The following is a 23,811-nucleotide window of genomic DNA, read 5'->3' on the forward strand; positions in this document are numbered from 1 at the left end:
TGCTAATTGTTTGGCTAATTAAATACATTTTTCTATTATTATGTGTATGAATGCATGAAAGTACTATACAATATTTGTGTAAATTATACTAGACTGCTAAATTTGCATTGTTGTATGTGTATTCACTGCATATTATAAAAGGTGCAATTTCATTCCAATGTTGTGTGCAATTTTTTTCTTTATTGTTAAGAGTAATACCAATGTCATTAATTTACTCTCTCTTAGAAAATTTTGTTTGTTTTATTATGTTTAGTTTTTAATTCATTTCCTGTTTTTAAGAACGATACCAATGCCACTAATTCGTTCCTTGTCTAAAAACTTTGTTTTTATGTAGAATTCACTATATATTTTTATTCTTACATAACTAAAAAATTACAATTTATTTTTACTTTCTTTCTTCTTAAAGGTGGTACAAATGCCACTATACTTGATTTCTTCTTAGAAAAAAAATATTTTTATTTTTGTGTGTGTAAGTAAGTATACACGCAAATATGATAGACCATGTGTGTAGATTATAGTAGAGAGCAAAAATTGCACTATATATGATTATTTTTTGCATATTACAAAAGTGTAATTTCAGGGCGTACTTGTGTGCAATTTATTTTTAAATTTTCTTTCTTCTTAAAGGGTTTCATTTTCCCCTAAAAAATTTCATTATTTTGTTTTTATTCTAGTTTTTGTATTTTCTTTCTTCTTAAAGGGTTTCATTCTTACATAGAAAACTTGATTATTTTGTTTTAGTTTATTTTTTATATTTTTTAAAGGGTTTCACTATTCCATAGAAAACTTCATTATTTTGTCTTATTTGTAGTTTTTTATTTTAATTTTTCTTGAAGGGTTTCATTCTTCCCCAGAAAACGTCGTTATTTTATTTTTTGTTTCTGATTTTTATTTTCTTTCTTCTTAAAGGGTTTTATTCTTCCCCAGAAAACGTCGTTATTTTATTTTTTGTTTCTGATTTTTATTTTCTTTCTTCTTAAAGGGTTTTATTCTTCCCTATAAAACTTCATCATTTTGTTTTCATTTAAATTTTAATTTCATTTCATTTACTTTATTTAACTGTAATTCCAATATCGTTCCTCTATTATATGGTTATCCTTTGTATTATAAAAATCACAATTTCTGTGTAAAATGCGTGCAAATTTCTTTTTGCGAAACCCTTCTGTGGAAATTGTGTGTATGTTTGTCAATATTTGATTTTTTTTATATTTTTCTTTCTTTTTAATGATAAGACCGATTCCACTATATTATTCCTTGTTAGGAAACTTCTTTTCTGCGAAACTTTCACCATTATATACTTATTCTTGCATATTAGATCCATCCATCACATATATCTTTCATCATTAGATCCATCCATCACATATGTTCTCAAATTTTATTTATTTGGTATTGCAAAGTTGATGTGTTCTCTATAATGATCAATGTAAATGTATTTTGAAATACAGTATATTTTTTGAATGTGTTCACTTATTTTGAAATAGAAGGGCTTGAGATTTGGCCGCGGCTGGCCTGCTTCCAATTTTTGGCCCAACCCAAGAAGAACATGCCCAATTGGGCCGGCGGTGCGGAAGAAGGCTGCTCGCGGCGGCGGCGCGGAGGGTCTCGTGGCGGCCCGGGTGGCGTCTGATACCAAGTTAAAACATGAGGGTTTAGGGTTTTGCGTGGGGGTTGACATCCACCTCACGTCTCATTATATAGATGATCAGATTACAATTACATACGTATTCGTATACGTGTACAAGTACAATATATAAACTAGACCCTGTTTTACAATCTGTACTGCTTGATGTATACACTTAACAACGTAACATCTGTACACCTTCTGTAGCAATGACGATGCATTATTGAGTACCAACTTCCAAGTGTTCAAAAACATGTGGAGCTGAATGGCAAACCAAAGTTAGTTCCAGCATTTACACAAGTCCACTGACTGCTGATATCAACAGGTATATGCTTGAGAAATTATTTAGCCTCCTATGTCTTTAGTATTGCACTCATGGTAAAACTTGTGTGACGGCTCCTGTGCGTAGTTTTAAATAACGCGCTAAGACTCTTAGCGACGGATATCTTTTAAACGCTATAGCGCGCTACTTAAAATGTGTGTTCATGTGTTTGGACCAGAGTACCTTAGCGCAGGACCCCTTCTAAATGCTATAGCGTGCTATAGCGAAACAATAGCGGGTTATTTAAAACCATGCTCCTGTGTCATATGTACCTGGTCATTCCATGTTTCCATCCTTTTTTGCTTATCTAAAGACGAAGTTGCTGCTCCATGCTGTTTGATCACTGTAGTGATAATATGGTAAAATCAGATAAGCAATTCAACTTTAAGTGTCCTTTTGGCAAAGATGTGGGATTGATCATGCTAGCTAGCCTTTAAGCAGATTTGAGCATCATATCAGGAATGGCTTTCAGAGGGGTCAAGATGCTCTCGTCTCACAAATCTCAAGGAAAAATCATATAATTCAAAATGCAACATAAAGTTGTATATCATGATATTTGACATTCCATATAAGTTGACATCTACTGTAGAATATATTCTGCTGGCCCAAAAGGCGGTGATGATAAGACACTCTGGTAGGGAGGCACCTGCACCAAACTAACACGATTAGATCTTGTTTTCTAGGACGCCCGTATATAAATAGATGCTGGAGGGAAAAACACTGCAAACCAAGAACCGAAGAGACCGAACTTCACTAGTGGTAATGCATTAGCAGAGAGCAAGCCTTACATGGCTGCAAGGGCCTTATCTCTGATAGCCAAGAATGACTTGCCTGTGTCTTGTTCCTCCCTCAAGGCTTAATTGGCCTTGGGGTGTGGTTTCATGGGCAGTCTTCTTGGCTAGCCTGAGTGGCTCCTGCCGCTCATGCTACGCTGTCTCTTTCATCATAAGTCAAAGCACTGCTGATGTTCATGTTCATCTTCCATGCATGGAGAAAATTAGCTGGGTGTGGTTGCGAAGATGTACAAAATGGAGGATACCATGGGTTTTTGTGATGGTATGGAAGATTATAAAAGAGAAGAAATAATCCCACTAAGCCTGGTTAGTTGTGCATAGTGTCCTTGTCATTGACAATGACATCCGGCTTTCTGGCTTTACGAAACATCATCATCATCAAATCTAACTTCTGGCCTGCTGATTCCCCAATATGCAGTACAGTTTCTAAAATTAGTATGGTTCTGTATTAGTAGCAGACTAGCAGTGAAAAATATGTGAATGTGGCAGTTCACTATGTATAATAACCCTATTAGAGTTAGAGGGTGCTGGGAAATTTACGCCGTACGCATAGGAAGGGTGCAACTAATATGTGTTATTCTTTATTTTTCTATTACGCATGTCCCACTAAAAAGAAGCATTGATTGGCATGAAGAAGAAACCGCCAGGCGAATGAACCACTTCTTTTTCACGGGACTGGTTAACATCCACACACACTCAAACCAACTGAGACATTCAGATTTGTTTTATCAAACCAATTAAGTAAGGAGAGGAGGAGAAGAATTCCAGGATGGCCTAGCGTTTCACAGTCGAATGTTCATTCAAGTCCCTATCTTTATGACATTAACAAGGATGGCACACAGGAATTGTTTTGGCTACTTACATTGTGTAGTGAATTTCTTCAGGTAAGGAACTCAACACATGGCATTTTTTATTCTTTTCTGTCAACACGCGGATCTTTATTTGTTTGTTATGTACGATATCAGGTTATTTGATGATGGAAAAACTAGAAGTGCCATGTAGGAAAGTTCGTAAAGAGTGGCATATTGGGCTAAATCCAGATCCAATAGACCGTTCCCACGTGGATGTTCATGACAGTTCAATTGCAAAACATGCTGCTTCTGAGGAATCTCACCCAAACATTCAGGACAAATTGGTTGGTGGTGAATCTTCAAAGGAACCTCAGTGCGCAGGTTAGCTTATAATCTGATGCCACATCGCTGTTTTATTTTCGCATTTGGATGCAAAGATTTTTCTCTAGCATTTTGTATCTGGTAGGCTTTGCATTCAAATTATATGCACTGTTTCTTTACAGTAGAATCTGGGCTATTAGTTTGGTGTTGGTGTTTTTCCCTCCGAGAAAACTCAAAAACTTTGTCTTGATGCATTGATAGAAAAGTATTGCTGTTTGGTGAACATATTTGTAGACTAGGCTCACTTATTCTTGTAGATTGTAAAGTTCACTTCTTCACATAATTGAGTTAGTATAAACAAATGTACAATTTGTCTGTTGTCACCACTAACCAGTATAAGGATTGATAATGCTTTAAAGAAATTTGATGTTACATGTACACAGTAATCATTGCACTACTCTGATGTGGATATATAGTGGATTATCCATACGGCCGTGCTTTGGGTGTGTGGATGCACGAAGTACAACCAACACATCGCAGGGAGCTGATCCCTTGAAACATCCACCTGAGCTACAGCCGGCAGAAATAAAACCTAGCTAATTCTACTGCTGAAAAAGGGAACATGGAGTTGCCGAATATGGAGTTGCTGAGCTATAATCAGCTTGAAGGTTGTCGAGGGGTCGTGGCCGGAGAACCACCGAGGAATAGTCGCCGCCCTAACCTCGATGTGCTACTTCACAAGCCACAGCGTCTGCAACCTCGGTTGCTGCATGATTTAAGTGATCGTTGCTTGGTCCCTCTTCGTTATTGTTGTGTGAATGTAGATAGACTTTGTTGGGTAGTGTTTGGTGGTTGCTCGACCGCTGTCGAAGTGTTTCGAAGCTGTCCAGCTCTGTCTGTTTAGCCGTTTTCAGTGGTAGTGTCCCTAAAGCTGTCGAAGTGTTTCTGTATGATCATGTCATGATAGTCGTTGACCAAGCCGACGTTAATTATTGTACTTAACTTGTTATGCCTTTGCTCAGATGTTGTATGCTTATTATATCCTCACTGTGTGCCATTGTTGGCAGTCTCATGTATCACTCACACTCAGGAAGCAAAAGTGGTAGGAGTTGGGTGAAACGCAGGTGAGAAGATCAACAGAAACGCTGGAGCTAGCTGAAGCTGCAGCCTTCCTATGAAGCGGAGCAGCAGACTGGAACGCTGAAGCTGCAGAGGTCTATATCAAGCCTGGAACATTTTGTTTTTGAATTCTTCTTTAAAAGCCACGGGTTGTCCATTGCGGTAGACTCTGCGTCCAAGTTTCGCAGGAATGCTCTCATTTCTCATCTGTTCTGGTAGTTTAATGCAACCAAAAAGAAAAGTTAGAACATGGGTCTGTGATGTTGTGGATGGACTTCTACAGGTCCTAGACCAAAAAGAATTACTCCACAGTGACTCCTATTGCTAGCAGCTGTATGCCTGTGGATTAAGCATTTGCACTAACAAGATGGGAAAGTAGTGGCTTCACCCACCTTCGGTGCACCCACGAAAGAAAACATAGCAAAACATTTCTAAAAATTCTGAAACTTTGTGGGAATGATCATTAACAAATGTTACGGACGCTTGCAAAGTTTGGTGGTCAAATAACATTCGAGGAACTCTGTACAAAAAAGACAAAATTACAAAATCTGCTCAAACAGTGCACTTACATTTTGACTAATTTTTTGTGATTTTGTCTTTTTTTTACAAAGCTCCTCGAATGTTATTTGACCACCAAACTTTGCAAGCGCCCATAACATCTGTTGATTATTATCCTGACAAAGTTTCAGAATTTTTTGAAATATTTTGCTATGTTTTCTTCCATGGGTGCACCGAGCTGGGGTGTAGAAAAACCCTAAGAAGATTAATGAATGTAAATTTTAAGTGACAACAAGAGCTTTATAATGATGTAATATAGCTAGAGCACACAAATTGCTGGACCAAAGGTGTGTTAGGGTATCTCCAATGCGGACACGGATGCGGAAGCTGGCCATTCAACGCTGCCCGCTTACAATTGAAACCACATTTCAACAGACCGGATGAAATTGGATTTTCATATAAACCGAAGCACATTCATTACAATTCAGACATTTTTCATATAAACCGGACGAAATTCATTACATTTTGAACAATTTTTAACTAAACCCTACTCTAAACTCAACAGAAGTGCTTCTGGATGCTATGATGCAATAGCTTTCCTTCAAGCGTAGTTTACTCAACAGACAAGGCAAGGACCATTGGTCTCGAGGAAAGTGTTCAGTTCTATCCATCTGAGTACCAGTTGAATAATGGACTTGCAAAAAAAAGATTAATATCCATCTATGTCTACAGGAAACTGGATGGTAAACGATGCTCTTAAATACATGGAAGCCTCTTACAACAAAGTGATGCAAGACTTCAACTATGATAAGTTGCAATTGGTTCAACAAAATAAATCTCTGAAACACAAGCTGAAAGAAAAAGAAGGAATCATAGCCTATCTGAGCATCGGCTGGTGGATGATGATATGGAAGGCATTTCTACTTTTGCCAATGACAACCCACCAAACACACCCACCATGAAGAGGTCATTTTCGACGCCGATGGTACAGACAACGATGACTCTACCTGATCTAAATACTGCATATCTTAGTTACCATAAGTTGAGTGACCAAAGCTATTTCTATGATGCATCTTTGCCTATGTAGCTTTGCTTACCATGAATTGATCTCATCCTTTTCTTTTGGCCAATGAACACATCGTTGTAATATATAGTGCTATGTATGAACATCATACATAAATATCTATTTCCTTATGCTTCAAAGATTCTATGATCGGTTTCTAAATATTTCAACTTGCATGGTTCGAAAGCTTGGTTCGCACTCAACCTTTGCGCCATAGGCGCAATGGGTCATCTAGTTGTGTGAAACGCTTATGAGATCAACAGAAAAAATGCTGAATGTAGTAGTTTGTATCAACTTGTTGTATCCTTTTAGCAAACATATGGAATTGTGCATGCTAGCTAGCTTTAAGCAGATTTGAGCATCATATCATGAGTCGCTTTCAGAGGAGTCAAAATGCTCCCATCTCACAAGTCCCAATGGAAAAAACATATAATTCAAGATGCAACATAAACTTGTATATCATGATATTTGACATTCCAAATAAGTTGACATTTAGAATATATTTCTGCTAGCCCAAAAGGTGATAATGATAAGATACTCTGGTAGAGGCCTAAATGCATGCACCAAACAGGATTAGATCTTGATATCTAGGACGTGCATGCATAAATAGATGCAGTAAGCCTGTGTAATGCAGTGCAGCATATCTTGTTATCTAGGCTTTCCTGTGCAATGCACTATACCTTGTTGGTTGTTGCAACCCCACAAAAGGCTCCTGTCGCTGCCTGATGTAAGCCTGTAGACTAAGCATTTGTAGTAAAAAGATTATCAATGTGAAGGTTAAGTGGCATCAAAAAGAGCCTGCAATCAAATATAATGATTTAATATAATTGATACTCCCTTCGTTTCTAAATATAAGATCTTATAGAGATTTCAATATGGACTACATACGGATGTATATAAACAAATTTTAGAGTGTAGATTCACTCATTTTGCTTTGTATGTAGTCCGCATCGGAATCTCTACAAAGTCTTATATTACGGAACGGCGGGATTATATGTACTGCACGAATAAAGAAGACCAAAAAGGTGTTTTTACTTTTGGTTTCTGTCTCATACTAATACAATAGTACAAGTTCAAAATTGAGGACACTGCCATGTAAAGTGGCTAAAGAGAACCATCAGAGCCACATGCAAGAGAGTGTTGGCCACACGCCCGACTTGTATGTCGGCTCTACGAAAACTTTCCGTCGAAACGATCACGTACGTGGCGGCCGCTGGCTGACACAAGCTAGACAATTAGCGAGACACGAGTGCACGAAGCTTTCCCTGCAAAAAAAAAGAAACAAAAAGTGCACGAAGCTTGATGGTTACTTCACCGGGAAAGTTAGCTAGCAACCAAAACCGCCGGCTTTTGTGAGCTGAAAAGGTGAAAACTCTTGCTTTTGTGAGGAGGCATACAACCAAAACCTAGTAAGAACTTCACACACGCCTCTTAGAAGCTTAGTTTTATGATAGATCTTTACAGTTAAAGTTGCGATAAAACACGAGTATCGCCTGAAATTCACTTAAAAATCATGTGATCCATGTATGGCTTCTAAAAAATTATGTTCTGGAGCATCTGTTCATCTATGATAGAACTGGAAATAGCTTCGAGCTTGTCCACATTTTTTTCTTCAAAAAGGAGGATGACCCCCGGCCTCTGCATCAGGACAATGTATGCAGTCATTTTATTAATTATTCACCAAGACCTTGCAAGGTAATACATCAATAAGTCTGAAGGCACTATCTGAACAACATATGTCGCTGCTCCTATCAGCTTGATGAAAGGGTGCAGATTGTCTGAGCTGCATACGCAGATCTCACACCAAAGCCCAACATCTAAAGCCGGAGGCCCCAACCAACCCTCATTGTCGGGCCTAGGGCACACACCGGTCCAGGGCACCCTCAGTGGTCACCACATGCGCATGCTGTAGAGGCAGAAGAATGCCGCCATCACCGGCCTTGGCAACTAGCCGAGAGCAGGGTTTTCACCCAGATCTGCTCGACGAACCTTCATCTAGCATTGTGTGCACCGGATCGCCACCTTCAGAGATCTCGACTACGGCCAAAGCGAGGACAGATCCATCAGACACACGCTGACCCAAACCGGATCACCGGAGCCTACAACCATGGCGCCTGTGGCAGTTGGCACCACCAAAACGAGCACCATAGGGGGGATGGGAGAACCATCGTCTGGATAGGGCTAGCAGGAGTGCAAAGATCCCTACCGTCGGCACGCTTGAAGGCTGACCCATGTCGAAGGACACGTTGATCTGCCTTGCATCGATATGCACCGTCGAAGCCGCGCCGATCAGCCTGGTGTCGATCCACACCGCCAGAGCCACATTGATCTACCTCCATGTTCTGCACCTTCGGTGCTAAGCCAGCCTGTCGAAGAGCACAGCCGGAGCCCAGGAGTCGACCCGACAGCGCGAGGACCCGCCACCACCAACCACCGCTTGGACTTTGCCCATGTGGTTCCGGCCGGCGAGGACGTGGGAGAGAAGAGGCGGAGGGGGGCCGAGAGTGGGGCCACGGTGGCGGCGGCTGTGTCGCCCACGTGGTGGGCAACGCGTGGGCGATCCATTTTTTCGGGTCAATCTGGTGACTTGAGACAACACTCTTTCCTTGGTGGATATAAATACTACATGGTGTCTGCTGCCCTCACGATGCTAATGCTTTTGCTTTTAACCTGAATTTCATAGGCATATTCACTACTGGAATTTTCCTATACGCCGGGTTCCAGATTCTTCGCCGAGAGCTAAACCACAGGCTCTCGGCAAACTAAGAGACGCCGAGAGGGCCTGTCGGCAACAGGCGCATCTCGGCAAACATAGGATATTGCCGAGAGTAGACCTCGGCAAAAAGGCAACACTCGGCAAATACACTACTTGCCGAGAGCCATGCTGTGCCGCATGGCAACACATCCGGCGGCGGTGGAAAACAACATAAGTGAGCATAATGCATATTTATTTAATAGAAGGGTTACTACATTTTATACTGTCAACAGAGTAGCTTGGTTTGTTAGATTAAAATACGTTCAAAGTATCTAAAGACGAAATTATCGCTCAATGTTGTGCTGTGTAAACAGTAGTGTGTTCCCTCTGTTTGGTCATTATAGTGATAATGTTGTAAATCAGATACGCAACTCAACTTTCCGTGTCCTTTATTAATGATATGGGATTTTCTTTTTGCGGGTGAGCAATGATATGGGATTGATCATGCTGGCTAGCTTTAAGAAGATTTGAGCATCATATCAAGAATCGCTTTCAGAGGAGTCAAAATGCTTACATCTCACAAATCCCAAGGAAAAATCAAATAATTCAAAATGCAACATAAAGTTGTATATCGTGATATTTGACATTCCATATAAGTTGACATCTAGAATATATTCTGCTAGCCAAAAGGGGGCAATGATAAGATACTCTGGTAGAGGCCTACATGCAGCAAACACAACGATTAGATCTTCTTCTCTAGGACATGCATATATAAATAGATGTTGGATGGAAGAAATACTGCAAACCAAGAATAGAAGAGACCGAAGTTCAGTAGTGGTGATGCATTAGCAGAGAGCAAGCCTTAGATGGCTACAGAAGCCTTATCTCTGATAGCCAAGGATGACTTGCATGTGTCTTGTTCCTCCCTCAAGGCTTAATTGGCCTTGGGGTGTGGTTTCATGGGCAGTCTCCTTGGCTAGCCTGAGTGGCTCTTGCTGCCCATGCTAGGTTGTCTCTTTCATAAATCAATGCATACTGATGTTCATGTGTCATGTTCCATGAATGGAGAAAATTAGCTCCGTGCGGTCGCAAAGATTATAAAAGAGGAGAAATAATCCACAAAGCCTGGTTAGTTGTGCATAGGGTCCTTGTCATTAACAATGACATGTGGCTTTCTGGCTTTACAAAACATCAACATCATAAAATCTAACTTTTTGCCAGCTGATTCCCAATATGGTTTCTTTGTCACTTTTTCTAAAATTAGTATGGTTCTGTATTAGTATCAGACTAGCAGTGCAAAATATGTGAATGTGGCAGTTCACTGTGCATAATGACATGTTAACATCCACACACACTCAAACCAGCTGACTGTTAACATCCACACACACTCAGATTTGTTTTATCAAACCAACTTAGTTTCCTTTTGACTGTTTATGTGATTAGGGAAAATAAGTAGTACTAACTTATTTTCTGTGAGGAAAAAAAGTAGCTGTGTGTGTCGATATTCAGCAGCTATCCATAAACACGCAGGGAACAGCACACAGATTACCTGCAACTATAGAGCCAGCCGATAGTTGGAAGGCAGCTGGAAAGAAAGGGAAGAAAAAGGCAACGAGTTACCAGAGAGTCCCTCGCGATGACCCCTACCCTCCACTAGGCAAATTCTCCATTTCTTCTTCTCATGGATCGTGCATAGTGTTTCCAAATCTCATTGCTGTTCTTTGGAATTTTAGCATCGGATTAGTTACTAAGTTTGGTTCACTTCACTGTTTTGTTCTAGTCATTAAACTAGCAGCAGAAAAAGCACACAAGTAGTCATTTTTTTCTAGTTATTAAACCAACAACAAAAAAAGCACACAAGTAGTCTTTTTTTCTGGATGTGATTGTTTAGCGTTTTTGTGTGTGTGTGTGTGTAACACGTTCCCCTACAGGCGGTTTTGTGAAGGTGCTGTGGGCGGCGGTGCTGCGAGCCGTGCTGCAGCCGTCTTGCGATATGCCGGCGGTGCTACTATGGATGTTGCGTATGTTCCGAGCCGATGTTTCTTAGGGATGACCCCATGCTGCAAACGTGCTGCGACGCTAGAGCGGTGCTGCTATATATGGATGTTGCGTGTGCTACGAGCCGATGTTGCTTACGGATGCCCCCATGCTGTAAACTGTTTTGTGATGCTCAGACAGTGTGGTGATACAGTGCTGTAGGTTGTGAGGGAGGTGCTATGACGACCGATGGTGTTCTGGCAGCCGAGGGGACACATCGGTGTTGTCCTCTGCGAGAAGACGCTCACAGCGAGGCGACGAGCGAGTCATGGGCGGGCTGCCGGCGTACGATCTGATGGCTGTGATTTGAGCACGTCCAAGGGCTGACGAGGAGGCTGTCTTCTAGTTGGCTACAGCCAGTTGGCGCCTAGCACCAGCCTCATAAGTCGTACACAGAGTGAACAAACATCATTGCACAAATTTATTAAGTTGCACTTGTCGCTAGGTGGTCCATGGACATGGTTGTAATTTTTATTAACTCCGGTGTTCTCTATATTGTAATTAATGATCATGAATAGATTGGAAGTATGTCTTAAAAAATGTTGAAGTGTAGTGCACGAAGAAGGGAGCGACAACCGCCAGTAATCGTTTGGTTGATTCCACATAGTCACCGACGAATCGGCCGATCAATCAAACAACACGGACGCAACCAATATGCCTTCCAAATTATGAAATTTGTACTACGTCAGATGAGATCTCTGTTCAGTTTATCAAACGAAGAGATTCCCCGGTGGCTGGATGACTGGATCCATGATCGAGGCGCGACTCGTGAGGCGTGTTGGAATCTACCATTTCGTGCCATCGCCCCGGCCGGCCGGAAGACGCGGATGACGCCCCTCCCTCCTTCCTCCCGGCCGGCATCTGGCCCCTCCACCTTGTTGCCATGGCCAGAACACCGCGCCAAACGCACACCGGACTTTGAAATCTTCGCCGTCTTTGTCCACATGCAATTGCGACGACCCGTGAGGCCGTGACTCGTGAGTGCCATCCAGCGCCATGCATGCAGCCATATCCCGGGCTCCTTAGTTCACGTCAGTAAAATCAGAGCTCTCAGTTCAGCACACCGGGGTTCAGTGAGTTGTGCATGCTCGGCTGGGACGCGTCGACCGACCCGTGCGACGGCAGCGGCGGCCACGACGGCAGCGCCTCGAAGTGGGGAGAGACCGTCAGGTGCTTCGAAAACGGCGCGAGTTGTAAAATATATGATTTGAGAACTGCTCGACACCTTATAGGGGGTGCGGCTATCTCATTATATATAAGTACCAAAGGGTATAATATACAAGGTGTATATACAAGTCTATGTATAAAGAAGTCCACGTATACATATACAGTCTAACACCCTCTCTTAATCTTAACTGTGGCCTGAAGTACAAACTAAGTTAAGATTGCGCCTGTAGCCTACAAACTGTGGTTGTGGAAGAGGCTTCGTGAAGATATCGGCAAGTTGATCCTTTGATGAGATGAACTTGATGCTAAGTAGCTTATGTGCAACACGTTCTCGAACGAAGTGATAGTCAACCTCAATGTGTTTCGTCCGAGCATGAAACACCGGATTAGATGACAAATATGTAGGACAAATGTTATCACACCAAAGTACCGGAGGATGAGCTGAAGAGACTCTCAACTCTCTCAACAAGGACTGAACCCAAATGATCTCAGCCGTCACATCAGTCACTGCTTTGTACTCAGCTTCCGTACTGCTGCGAGACACTGTAGCCTGCTTGCGAGCATTCCAGACAATCAGGTTAGAGCCAAGAAACACTGCATACCCCTCTGTGGATCGCCGGTCATCAGGACTACCAGCCCAGTCTGCATCAGAAAAATCTGAGATCTCACAAGATGGCGCAGGCTGCAGAAGCAAGCCATGAGAAGAAGTGAAGCAGACATAACGAAGAATCCGCTTCACGGCTGACCAATGAGATGTCCTGGGTGCATGGAGAAATTGACAGACACGGTTGACTGCATAAGAAACATCTGGTCTGGTGATAGTAAGATACTGGAGACCACCAACAAGACTGCGGTACTCGGTAGCATCATCAGATGAGAGAGGATCTCCATCAAGAGCAGACAACCGATCAGTGGCCGACATCGGGGTGCTGGCAGGTTTACACTTCAGCATTCCAGCACGACGCAACAAGTCCAGAGAGTACTTCTTCTGAGTAAGAGTGAGCCCAACAGAAGAGCGTGAAACCTCCAGACCAAGAAAGAAGTGCAGAGCACCTAGATCCTTGACAGCAAAATCACCACTCAAGGCAGCCACAAGACGATCTGCAACAGCATCTGAGGAACTGATGAGGATGATATCATCAACATAAACCAGCAAATACATCGTAACCTCAGGACGCTGAAGAAGAAACAGGGACGTGTCAGCAGTGGAGGGATTAAACCCAAGGAGAACAGAGCCGAGGCGTGCATGCCATGCACGGGGAGCCTGCTTGAGCCCATAGAGCGCCTTAACCAGACGACGGAGATGGTGAGGACGGTCCGGATCCACAAACCCTGGCGGCTGACGCATATAAACCTCCTCCTCCAAGACTCCATGCAAGAAAGCATTCTGCACATCAAGCTGACGAAGGAACCATCCTCGAGTAACAGCCAAAGACAACTTCAAGCGAATGGTAGTGGGCTTGATAACTGGACTGAACGTGTCTTCATAATCAAGACCATACCTCTGTTTGAAACCCTTGGCAACGAGCCGCGCCTTGTAGCGCTCAATAGAACTATCAGCATGTCGCTTGACTTTAAAAACCCACTTGGAATCAATAATGTTAACACCAGACTGTGGGGGAACAAGGCGCCAAGTGTTATTCTGAAGCAGAGCCTGAAACTCCTGTTCCATTGCTGCACGCCAATGAGGAATAGCCAGTGCAACCTGAAAATGACGAGGCTCGGCAGTGGGATCAGCGGTAATGTGTGCCATGCAGGCAGCGAGCCATGCGACAGTCCCATCAGTGCGCTGCTTTGGCTGAAAAACCCCGTTCTGGCTGCGGGTGCGAGGTCGGAGAACAGCAGCAGCCGGCTGTGCTGGCGAGACCGAGCTCAGCTCAGGCGACGGCACCAGAGACGAGGAAGCCGGCGAACCAGCTCGCGGGGAGACCGGTGGCGTCGAGGCAGACCAAGCCGGCCCATCTGGCGCGGGCGAGGTGGCTGCCGGGCCGGGCGAGGTAGCCGAGGGCCCAACCACTAGGCCGGGAGGAGCGACGCCCGCGGGGCGGGTGAGGGCGTCCCCCGCGGGGAGGATTCCACCGAGGCGGGTGAGGGCGTCCCCCGCGGGGCGGATTCCACCTAGGCGGGTGAGGGCGTCGCCCGCGGGGCGGTTGCCACAGACCCGGGCGAGGGCGGCACCCGCGGGGCCGTGGCGCCCATTATGCATGCCCCATGCAGTGGATCCTCGTCGCGCTCCAGAGGCACGTCTCGAGACGGAGTAGCATCCGGCACCTGTTCATCAAGTAGCTCGAGCTGAGCACCACGTCCAATACCTGCAGCATGATTAGGGAGCAACACAGGAGCATTTGCAACATCCACAAATTGGTCAGGCAAAGGTACGGTCGAGTGAACAGGTGGCATAGGAGTTGCAGAGTTAGTCGGAAGTGCATGAAAAGGAAACACATTCTCATCAAAAACAACATCATGAGAGATGTAGACGCGATTGGTGGGAACGTGTAGGCATTTGTACCCTTTGTGAAGGGAACTATACCCAAGAAAAACACATTTTTTAGACCGTAACTCTAACTTACGTTTGTTGTATGGATGCAAATGAGGCCAACATGCACACCCAAACACTTTTAGAAAAGTGTAATCTGGGATTTCATTGAGCAAGAGTTCAAGAGGAGTTTTCATATGCAGAAGTCGTGAGGGTAGCCTGTTTATCAAGAAACACGCGGTGGAGAAAGCATCACTCCAAAACCGAAATGGCACGGAGGCATGAGCTAGCAAGGTAAGGCCAGTTTCTATAAGATGACGATGCTTACGTTCAGCGGTTCCATTCTGCTGATGTGTATGAGGACAAGATACACGATGCGAAATCCCAAGCTTGTTAAAAAAGGTATTGAGGTTGTGATATTCACCCCCCCAGTCGGATTGAACATGAATAAGTTTCTGCATAAGGAGACACTCAACATGTGCTTGAAACTGAATAAAGACATCGAACACATCAGATTTTCGCTTAATAAGATAAAGCCAAGTAAACCGACTATAAGCATCAATGAAACTGACATAATACTTATGGCCACTAACGGATGTTTGAGCATGGCCCCATACATCAGAAAACACAAGCTCAAGAGGATGTTTCACAACACGACTAGACTCTGAAAACGGAAGTTGGTGACTCTTGCCCTGCTGACAGGCATCACAAATTGTTTCAGCAGTTTTATTGGACACAACTGGTAGTTCATGGCGATGCAACACATGACGAACTATAGGAGCAGCAGGATGACCAAGGCGCGCATGCCAATGTGTAGATGACACACGAACACCGCTGAACGCCTGAGGAGAAAACTGCATAGGAGGTGCGGTTGGCGTGTCAAGTGCGTACAAGCCACCGCGAAGACGACCGCTAAGCAGAACGACCCTCGTGTCCCGATCCTTGATAAAGAAACGAAAAGGGTGAAACTCAGTAAGGACATTATTATCACGAGTAAGTTGTGGAACAGACAACAAACTACGCGAAGCAGTGGGAATACGAAGAACATTAGAAAGATGCAGTTTTCGGGAATTGTGTGCAAGAAGTGATGCCTGACCAACATGAGAGATGCGCATACCTGCTCCATTGGCTGTGTGCACCTGATCATGGCCACGATATGGCTCCTGAGTGGAGAGCTTGCCCATGTCGTTGGTGAGGTGGTTCGTAGCTCCCGTGTCCATGTACCATGTAGGGTCAATAGAGTAAGACGGAGTGCGGCCATGATCGTGACTCGTCACCGCGGTGGCGGCCTGCTTGTCATTCCCTTTGCCATTGTTGCCGAGGCCCAGAAAGTCTTGCTTGTAGCGACGATGACAGCGAGAGGCAAGGTGGCGCTCAATGCCACACAGCTGGCAGGCCTGCGGAGCACCGCAAGAAGAACAGCACGCCACCGGCCGGTTACCGCCCGTGATGGTCGGAGCATTGCCCCGCGGGGCCGGTTGTGTAGACGGCGCCGGTCTGCCACCTGAAGATGATGCCCGCTGGGGTTTGCCACGAGTCGCGGCATTGGCGGAGGCGAAACCGGGAGAGGCGCGGCGCGCCTTAATGCGCTGTTCACGACCAAGGAGTCGTGCATAGAGCTCATGAGGTGGGAGCGGATCATCACGTCCATGGACATTCTCAACAAGGTTGTCATAATCATCATCAAGCCCGTTAAGCACGAAAGTGGTGAACTCCTCATCCTGCAGTGACTGGCCAATTGAGGCCAACGTGTCGGCGAGACCCCGCATCTTGTTGAAGTAGTCCGTGATGCTGAGGTCACCAAGCTTAGTCTCACCCAGCTCGGTGCGTATAGAGTGGGCACGCGCCTGAGACTGAGAGGCGAAACTGGTGTGAAGCGCCGCCCACGCCTCCCGAGACGTAGCGGCGAAGATGACCAGCGACGAGACGCTCGGGGTGAGCGAGGACTGGATGGCGGAGAGGATGGCCTGATCCTGGGCCACCCATGTGTGATATGCCGGGTGCTGAGGGGGCGGACACGGGATGGATCCGTCAATGTAGCACTCCAGATAGCGGCTCCGCAGAAGAGGCAGCACCTGGGCACGCCAGGACAAGTAGTTGTCCGGCGCGAGCTTGACTGGAAGCAGATGCGAGAAGTAAAATGGCGACGGCACCGCGCACGGATCAGCGTGAGCGTGTGGCGGTGCATAAAGACCCATCGACGTGTTGGGGAATGTAGTAATTTCAAAAAAATTCCTACTCACACGCAAGATCATGGTGATGCATAGCAACGAGAGGGGGAGTATATCTTCATACCCTTGAAGATCCTTAAGCGAAAGCGTTTATCAACGCGGTTGATGTAGTCGTACGTCTTCACGATCCGACCGATCCAAGTACAAACGCACGGCACCTCCGAGTTCTGCACACGTTCAGCTCGATGACGTCCCTGCCTTCTCGATCCAGCAAGAGAGGCGAAGTAGTAGATGAGTTCCGGCAGCACGATGGCGTGGTGACGGTGTTGATAAAGAACAATCTCCGCAGGGCTTCGCCTAAGCACTACGGAAACTATGACGGAGGATAAACTAGAGGGGACGGGGTTGCCGGCACACGGCTTGGTGTTTCTTGATGTGTCTTGGGTGCTAGCCCTACCCCTCTATTTATATGTTGAGCCTTGGGGTCAAAACTTGGAGTAAAAGCCTCCACAAAGTCGGTTTCACCCAAAAGGCAAGAGTCCTTCTCGAACTCCAGGGCCAGACGCCAGGGTTCCCGGCGTCTGGGTCTGGCCCCTGGACTCCGGCAAACTTCCTTTTGCGCTTTTCAAAAACCTCGTGGGCTTTCCCCTTTGGCCCAGATAAAGTGTTCTCGTGCCCAAACATTTCAGGAAACATCCGGAACCCCTTCCGATGGATTCCGGAACCTTTCCGTAGATCAAACACTACTATCCACATATCAATCTTTACTTCCGGACCATTCCGGAGTTCCTCGTCATATCCGTGATCTCATCCAAAACTCCGAACAACATTCGGTCACCAACATACATAACTCATAGTACTATATCATCAACGAACGTTAAGCGTGCGGACCCTACGGGTTTGAGAACTATGTAGACATGATCGAGACACCTCTCTTGTCAATAACCAATAGCGGGACCTGGATGCCCATATTGGCTCCTACATATTCTACGAAGATCTTTATCGGTCAAACCGCATAACAACATACGTTGTTCGCTTTGTCATCGGTATGTTACTTGCCCGAGATCCGATCATCGGTATCTCAATACCTAGTTCAATCTCGTTACCGGCAAGTCTCTTTACTCGTTCTGTAATACATCATTCCGCAACTAACTCATTAGTTGCAATGCTTGCAAGGCTTAAGTGATGTGTATTACCGAGAGGGCCCAGAGATACCTCTCCGACAATTGGAGTGACAAATCCTGATCTCAAAATACGCCAACCCAACAAGTACCTTTGGAGACACCTGTAGAGCACCTTTATAATCACCCAGTTACGTTGTGACGTTTGATAGCACACAAAGTGTTCCTCCGGTAAACGGGAGTTGCATAATCTCATAGTCATAGGAACATGTATAAGTCATGAAGAAAGCAATAGCAACATACTAAACGATCGAGTGCTAAGCTAACGGAATCGGTCATGTCAATCACATCATTCTCCTAATGATGTGATCCCGTTAATCAAATGACAACTCATGTCTATGGCTAGGAAACATAACCATCTTTGATCAATGAGCTAGTCAAGTAGAGGCATACTAGTGACACTCTGTTTGTCTATGTATTCACACAAGTATTATGTTTCCGGTTAATACAATTCTAGCATGAATAATAAACATTTATCATGATATAAGGGAATAAATAATAACTTTATTACTGCCTCTAGGGCATATTTCCTTCACGACGAGGCCGCCCCGGGATGCGCAGCAGGCACTAAGTAGGGTGGTTAGGATCCAGGGGAACCAGCCACCAAGGCGCCGTAGGATGCCGCGACCGGAGCCCCATATTGCGAGGCAGCCACAGCCCCTGGTGGCGCCGGGTAGGGTTGGAGCGGGGGCGCCGGGTAGGGTTGGGGCGACGCCGGGTAGGGGTTCGTCGGGGGCGCCGAGTGGGGTGACGGCGGCGGCGCACCGTAGTGGTGCGACGGAGGCGCACCGTAGAGGTGAGGCGGCGGGGCGCCGTAGGGTGGCGGCGGGGCACCGTAGGGTTGCTGTGGGGGCGGTGCACCGTAGTGCGGCGCCAGCTAGGACGACGATGGCGGCGGCCCACCATGGACCGGCGCAGAGACGCCGCCCACAGAAGGATCAGCGCCAGAGGGCACCGCAGCCCTCGACGAGGCAGCACGATCGCCTGGGACACCCGATCCGATCGGGGATGCGGGCGACACAGGCGCACGGTAGGCCATTGCAAGAGGCCGCGAGGCAAGGAACAGTGACACATGAGCAAGGGCCGGCACCGCGGCGGTGGGAGCGGCGACAGAGGTCGGCGCGGCGACGGCGGCGGCGATAGCGGCGGCGGCAGCGGAAGACATCGTAAAAGGTACAATATACAAGGTGTATATACAAGTCTATGTATAAACAAGTCTACGTATATATATACAGTCTAACACGAGTGACGCCGGCCTGATCAAGGTTATCGATCTCCAGTCCCTCGGCCTCGACGGCACCATCGACGCGGAGCTGCTCTGCGCCGCGCCGGCGCTCCGCGTGGTGAGCCTGCAGAACAACACGCTGCGCGGCGGCCTCCCGGCGGGCGTCTCGGCCTGCTCGGAACTCACCCACCTCTACGTCAGCCGCAATTGGCTCTCCGGCGCCCTGCCGAGCTCCCTCGGCAACCTCGGGAAGCTCCACGCGCTCGACGTCTCCAGGAACGACTTCTCCGGCGAGATCCCCGCCGGACTCAGCCACCTTCACGGCCTCATAAGGTTCAATGCCAACGACAACCACTTCCAAGGCACCATTCCTGATTTCGACCTCGCCAGGTTCGAGAGCTTCAATGTGTCCAACAACAACCTCACCAGACCTATCCCCAAGAGCACCGGACACTTTCGGCGCGACAGCTTCGCCGGCAACGCCCCTGGCATGTGCGGCCAGCCTGTGTTCCCCGTCTGTCCCTCTGAGGAAAGCAAATCAAGGAAGACGCAAAGTCGTGTATGATTGTGATTCATCTGATGTAATTTTTATGATGTGTTTGTTGCGGTATGATAAATTGTCATTTCATAACGATTTATACATGTTTTATTCATGGATTCATATGACTTATTTGCTGCATTATTTATAGAAATATATGACCTCCGATCTCTTAATTTTAGATTGGTCATGATTAGCTCTCCAAGAGATAGTTTCCTTCCATGTATGGTTCTCTCTAATTGTTTGTTATTATTTGAAGTTTCTTTTCTATCTTCTTAACGTTCATATCTTAGTCGTATTTTTTTGGAATGCACGTCCGATGTCGAGGGTCTGGTCGGCTTGCCTTTGTTTCTACTCAAGTGCTAACAAACTCAACTTTTCCTTGCACGCCCGTTTTTTGTATACAGCGTCATATCTTGTATTTTCAAAAGCCAATATTTTACTTTATTTCTTCAACATTTGGCCTATTTAAGCCACATAGTTACAATAATGCCAGTTTTAGATGGTTGTTTTCCTTTCCATGATTTCAATCTGTTCTCAAATGTTTGTTTTGGCTATTGCTTTGCCAGAAAAGAGACTCCCATGCACGGGAGATCCCATGCATGCATGCTTATGTTCTTTGTACACTTTAGCTAGATTTCAGTCAGCTGAATTTTAGTTTTGTGGTCAGTCGATTTTCTGACCGTTGGAGTGTGCTTTTAGATTTTTGTAGCTTTTCTTTTTTCTATCATACTGGGCTGGACTGTTTGGATTCGACTTACTCCTATTTTGGGTCAGTCAATTTCGTTCTTGGGCTGGATTTTGGTGTGTGCATGCTTTTTCCCATGGGTTTGCTTTTATTTTTTTGCACATGTACGCTTTTATTTTCCTATTTTTCAGTTGAGTTTTTTTTCTTTACGTGTATTTCTGGATGTTGAGTGTGTGTAAATGTATGCATGTACAAATTACATTAGAGTACGGAAACTTCACTCTTATATATTTATTCTACATATTATAAAAATTGCACTTTGTGCTAACTGTGTGAAATATTTTGTTTTTTATTTTCTTTATTCTTAAGGGTAATAACAATGCTAATTGTTTGGCTAATTAAATACATTTTTCTATTATTATGTGTATGAATGCATGAAAGTACTATACAATATTTGTGTAAATTATACTAGACTGCTAAATTTGCATTGTTGTATGTGTATTCACTGCATATTATAAAAGGTGCAATTTCATTCCAATGTTGTGTGCAATTTTTTTCTTTATTGTTAAGAGTAATACCAATGTCATTAATTTACTCTTTCTTAGAAAATTTTGTTTGTTTTATTATGTTTAGTTTTTAATTCATTTCCTGTTTTTAAGAACGATACCAATGCCACTAATTCGTTCCTTGTCTAAAAACTTTGTTTTTATGTAGAATTCACTATATATTTTTATTCTTACATAACTAAAAAATTACAATTTATTTTTACTTTCTTTCTTCTTAAAGGTGGTACAAATGCCACTATACTTGATTTCTTCTTAGAAAAAAAATATTTTTATTTTTGTGTGTGTAAGTAAGTATACACGCAAATATGATAGACCATGTGTGTAGATTATAGTAGAGAGCAAAAATTGCACTATATATGATTATTTTTTGCATATTACAAAAGTGTAATTTCAGGGCGTACTTGTGTGCAATTTATTTTTAAATTTTCTTTCTTCTTAAAGGGTTTCATTTTCCCCTAAAAAATTTCATTATTTTGTTTTTATTCTAGTTTTTGTATTTTCTTTCTTCTTAAAGGGTTTCATTCTTACATAGAAAACTTGATTATTTTGTTTTAGTTTATTTTTTATATTTTTTAAAGGGTTTCACTATTCCATAGAAAACTTCATTATTTTGTCTTATTTGTAGTTTTTTATTTTAATTTTTCTTGAAGGGTTTCATTCTTCCCCAGAAAACGTCGTTATTTTATTTTTTGTTTCTGATTTTTATTTTCTTTCTTCTTAAAGGGTTTTATTCTTCCCCAGAAAACGTCGTTATTTTATTTTTTGTTTCTGATTTTTATTTTCTTTCTTCTTAAAGGGTTTTATTCTTCCCTATAAAACTTCATCATTTTGTTTTCATTTAAATTTTAATTTCATTTCATTTACTTTATTTAACTGTAATTCCAATATCGTTCCTCTATTATATGGTTATCCTTTGTATTATAAAAATCACAATTTCTGTGTAAAATGCGTGCAAATTTCTTTTTGCGAAACCCTTCTGTGGAAATTGTGTGTATGTTTGTCAATATTTGATTTTTTTTATATTTTTCTTTCTTTTTAATGATAAGACCGATTCCACTATATTATTCCTTGTTAGGAAACTTCTTTTCTGCGAAACTTTCACCATTATATACTTATTCTTGCATATTAGATCCATCCATCACATATATCTTTCATCATTAGATCCATCCATCACATATGTTCTCAAATTTTATTTATTTGGTATTGCAAAGTTGATGTGTTCTCTATAATGATCAATGTAAATGTATTTTGAAATACAGTATATTTTTTGAATGTGTTCACTTATTTTGAAATAGAAGGGCTTGAGATTGGGCCGCGGCTGGCCTGCTTCCAATTTTTGGCCCAACCCAAGAAGAACATGCCCAATTGGGCCGGCGGTGCGGAAGAAGGCTGCTCGCGGCGGCGGCGCGGAGGGTCTCGTGGCGGCCCGGGTGGCGTCTGATACCAAGTTAAAACATGAGGGTTTAGGGTTTTGCGTGGGGGTTGACATCCACCTCACGTCTCATTATATAGATGATCAGATTACAATTACATACGTATTCGTATACGTGTACAAGTACAATATATAAACTAGACCCTGTTTTACAATCTGTACTGCTTGATGTATACACTTAACAACGTAACATCTGTACACCTTCTGTAGCAATGACGATGCATTATTGAGTACCAACTTCCAAGTGTTCAAAAACATGTGGAGCTGAATGGCAAACCAAAGTTAGTTCCAGCATTTACACAAGTCCACTGACTGCTGATATCAACAGGTATATGCTTGAGAAATTATTTAGCCTCCTATGTCTTTAGTATTGCACTCATGGTAAAACTTGTGTGACGGCTCCTGTGCGTAGTTTTAAATAACGCGCTAAGACTCTTAGCGACGGATATCTTTTAAACGCTATAGCGCGCTACTTAAAATGTGTGTTCATGTGTTTGGACCAGAGTACCTTAGCGCAGGACCCCTTCTAAATGCTATAGCGTGCTATAGCGAAACAATAGCGGGTTATTTAAAACCATGCTCCTGTGTCATATGTACCTGGTCATTCCATGTTTCCATCCTTTTTTGCTTATCTAAAGACGAAGTTGCTGCTCCATGCTGTTTGATCACTGTAGTGATAATATGGTAAAATCAGATAAGCAATTCAACTTTAAGTGTCCTTTTGGCAAAGATGTGGGATTGATCATGCTAGCTAGCCTTTAAGCAGATTTGAGCATCATATCAGGAATGGCTTTCAGAGGGGTCAAGATGCTCTCGTCTCACAAATCTCAAGGAAAAATCATATAATTCAAAATGCAACATAAAGTTGTATATCATGATATTTGACATTCCATATAAGTTGACATCTACTGTAGAATATATTCTGCTGGCCCAAAAGGCGGTGATGATAAGACACTCTGGTAGGGAGGCACCTGCACCAAACTAACACGATTAGATCTTGTTTTCTAGGACGCCCGTATATAAATAGATGCTGGAGGGAAAAACACTGCAAACCAAGAACCGAAGAGACCGAACTTCACTAGTGGTAATGCATTAGCAGAGAGCAA

At 43.9% G+C, this 23,811-nt stretch overlaps 1 protein-coding gene across 1 annotated transcript; it reads left to right on the forward strand.

Annotated features, from left to right (window-relative positions):
- The first annotated feature begins 9,535 nt into the window (after positions 1 to 9,535).
- On the forward strand, positions 9,536 to 21,087 carry LOC141041849 (probable LRR receptor-like serine/threonine-protein kinase At4g31250). The gene is made up of 2 exons (XM_073509361.1): positions 9,536 to 12,448; positions 19,499 to 21,087. The coding sequence occupies exons 1-2, from the start codon at positions 12,346 to 12,348 to the stop codon at positions 20,044 to 20,046; spliced, it is 651 nt and encodes a 216-aa protein (XP_073365462.1). The 5' UTR covers positions 9,536 to 12,345; the 3' UTR covers positions 20,047 to 21,087.
- The last annotated feature ends 2,724 nt before the right edge of the window (positions 21,088 to 23,811 follow it).

The sequence above is a fragment of the Aegilops tauschii genome, chromosome 2 (genome assembly GCF_002575655.3).
Source record: "Aegilops tauschii subsp. strangulata cultivar AL8/78 chromosome 2, Aet v6.0, whole genome shotgun sequence".
Classification (NCBI taxonomy): domain Eukaryota; kingdom Viridiplantae; phylum Streptophyta; class Magnoliopsida; order Poales; family Poaceae; genus Aegilops; species Aegilops tauschii.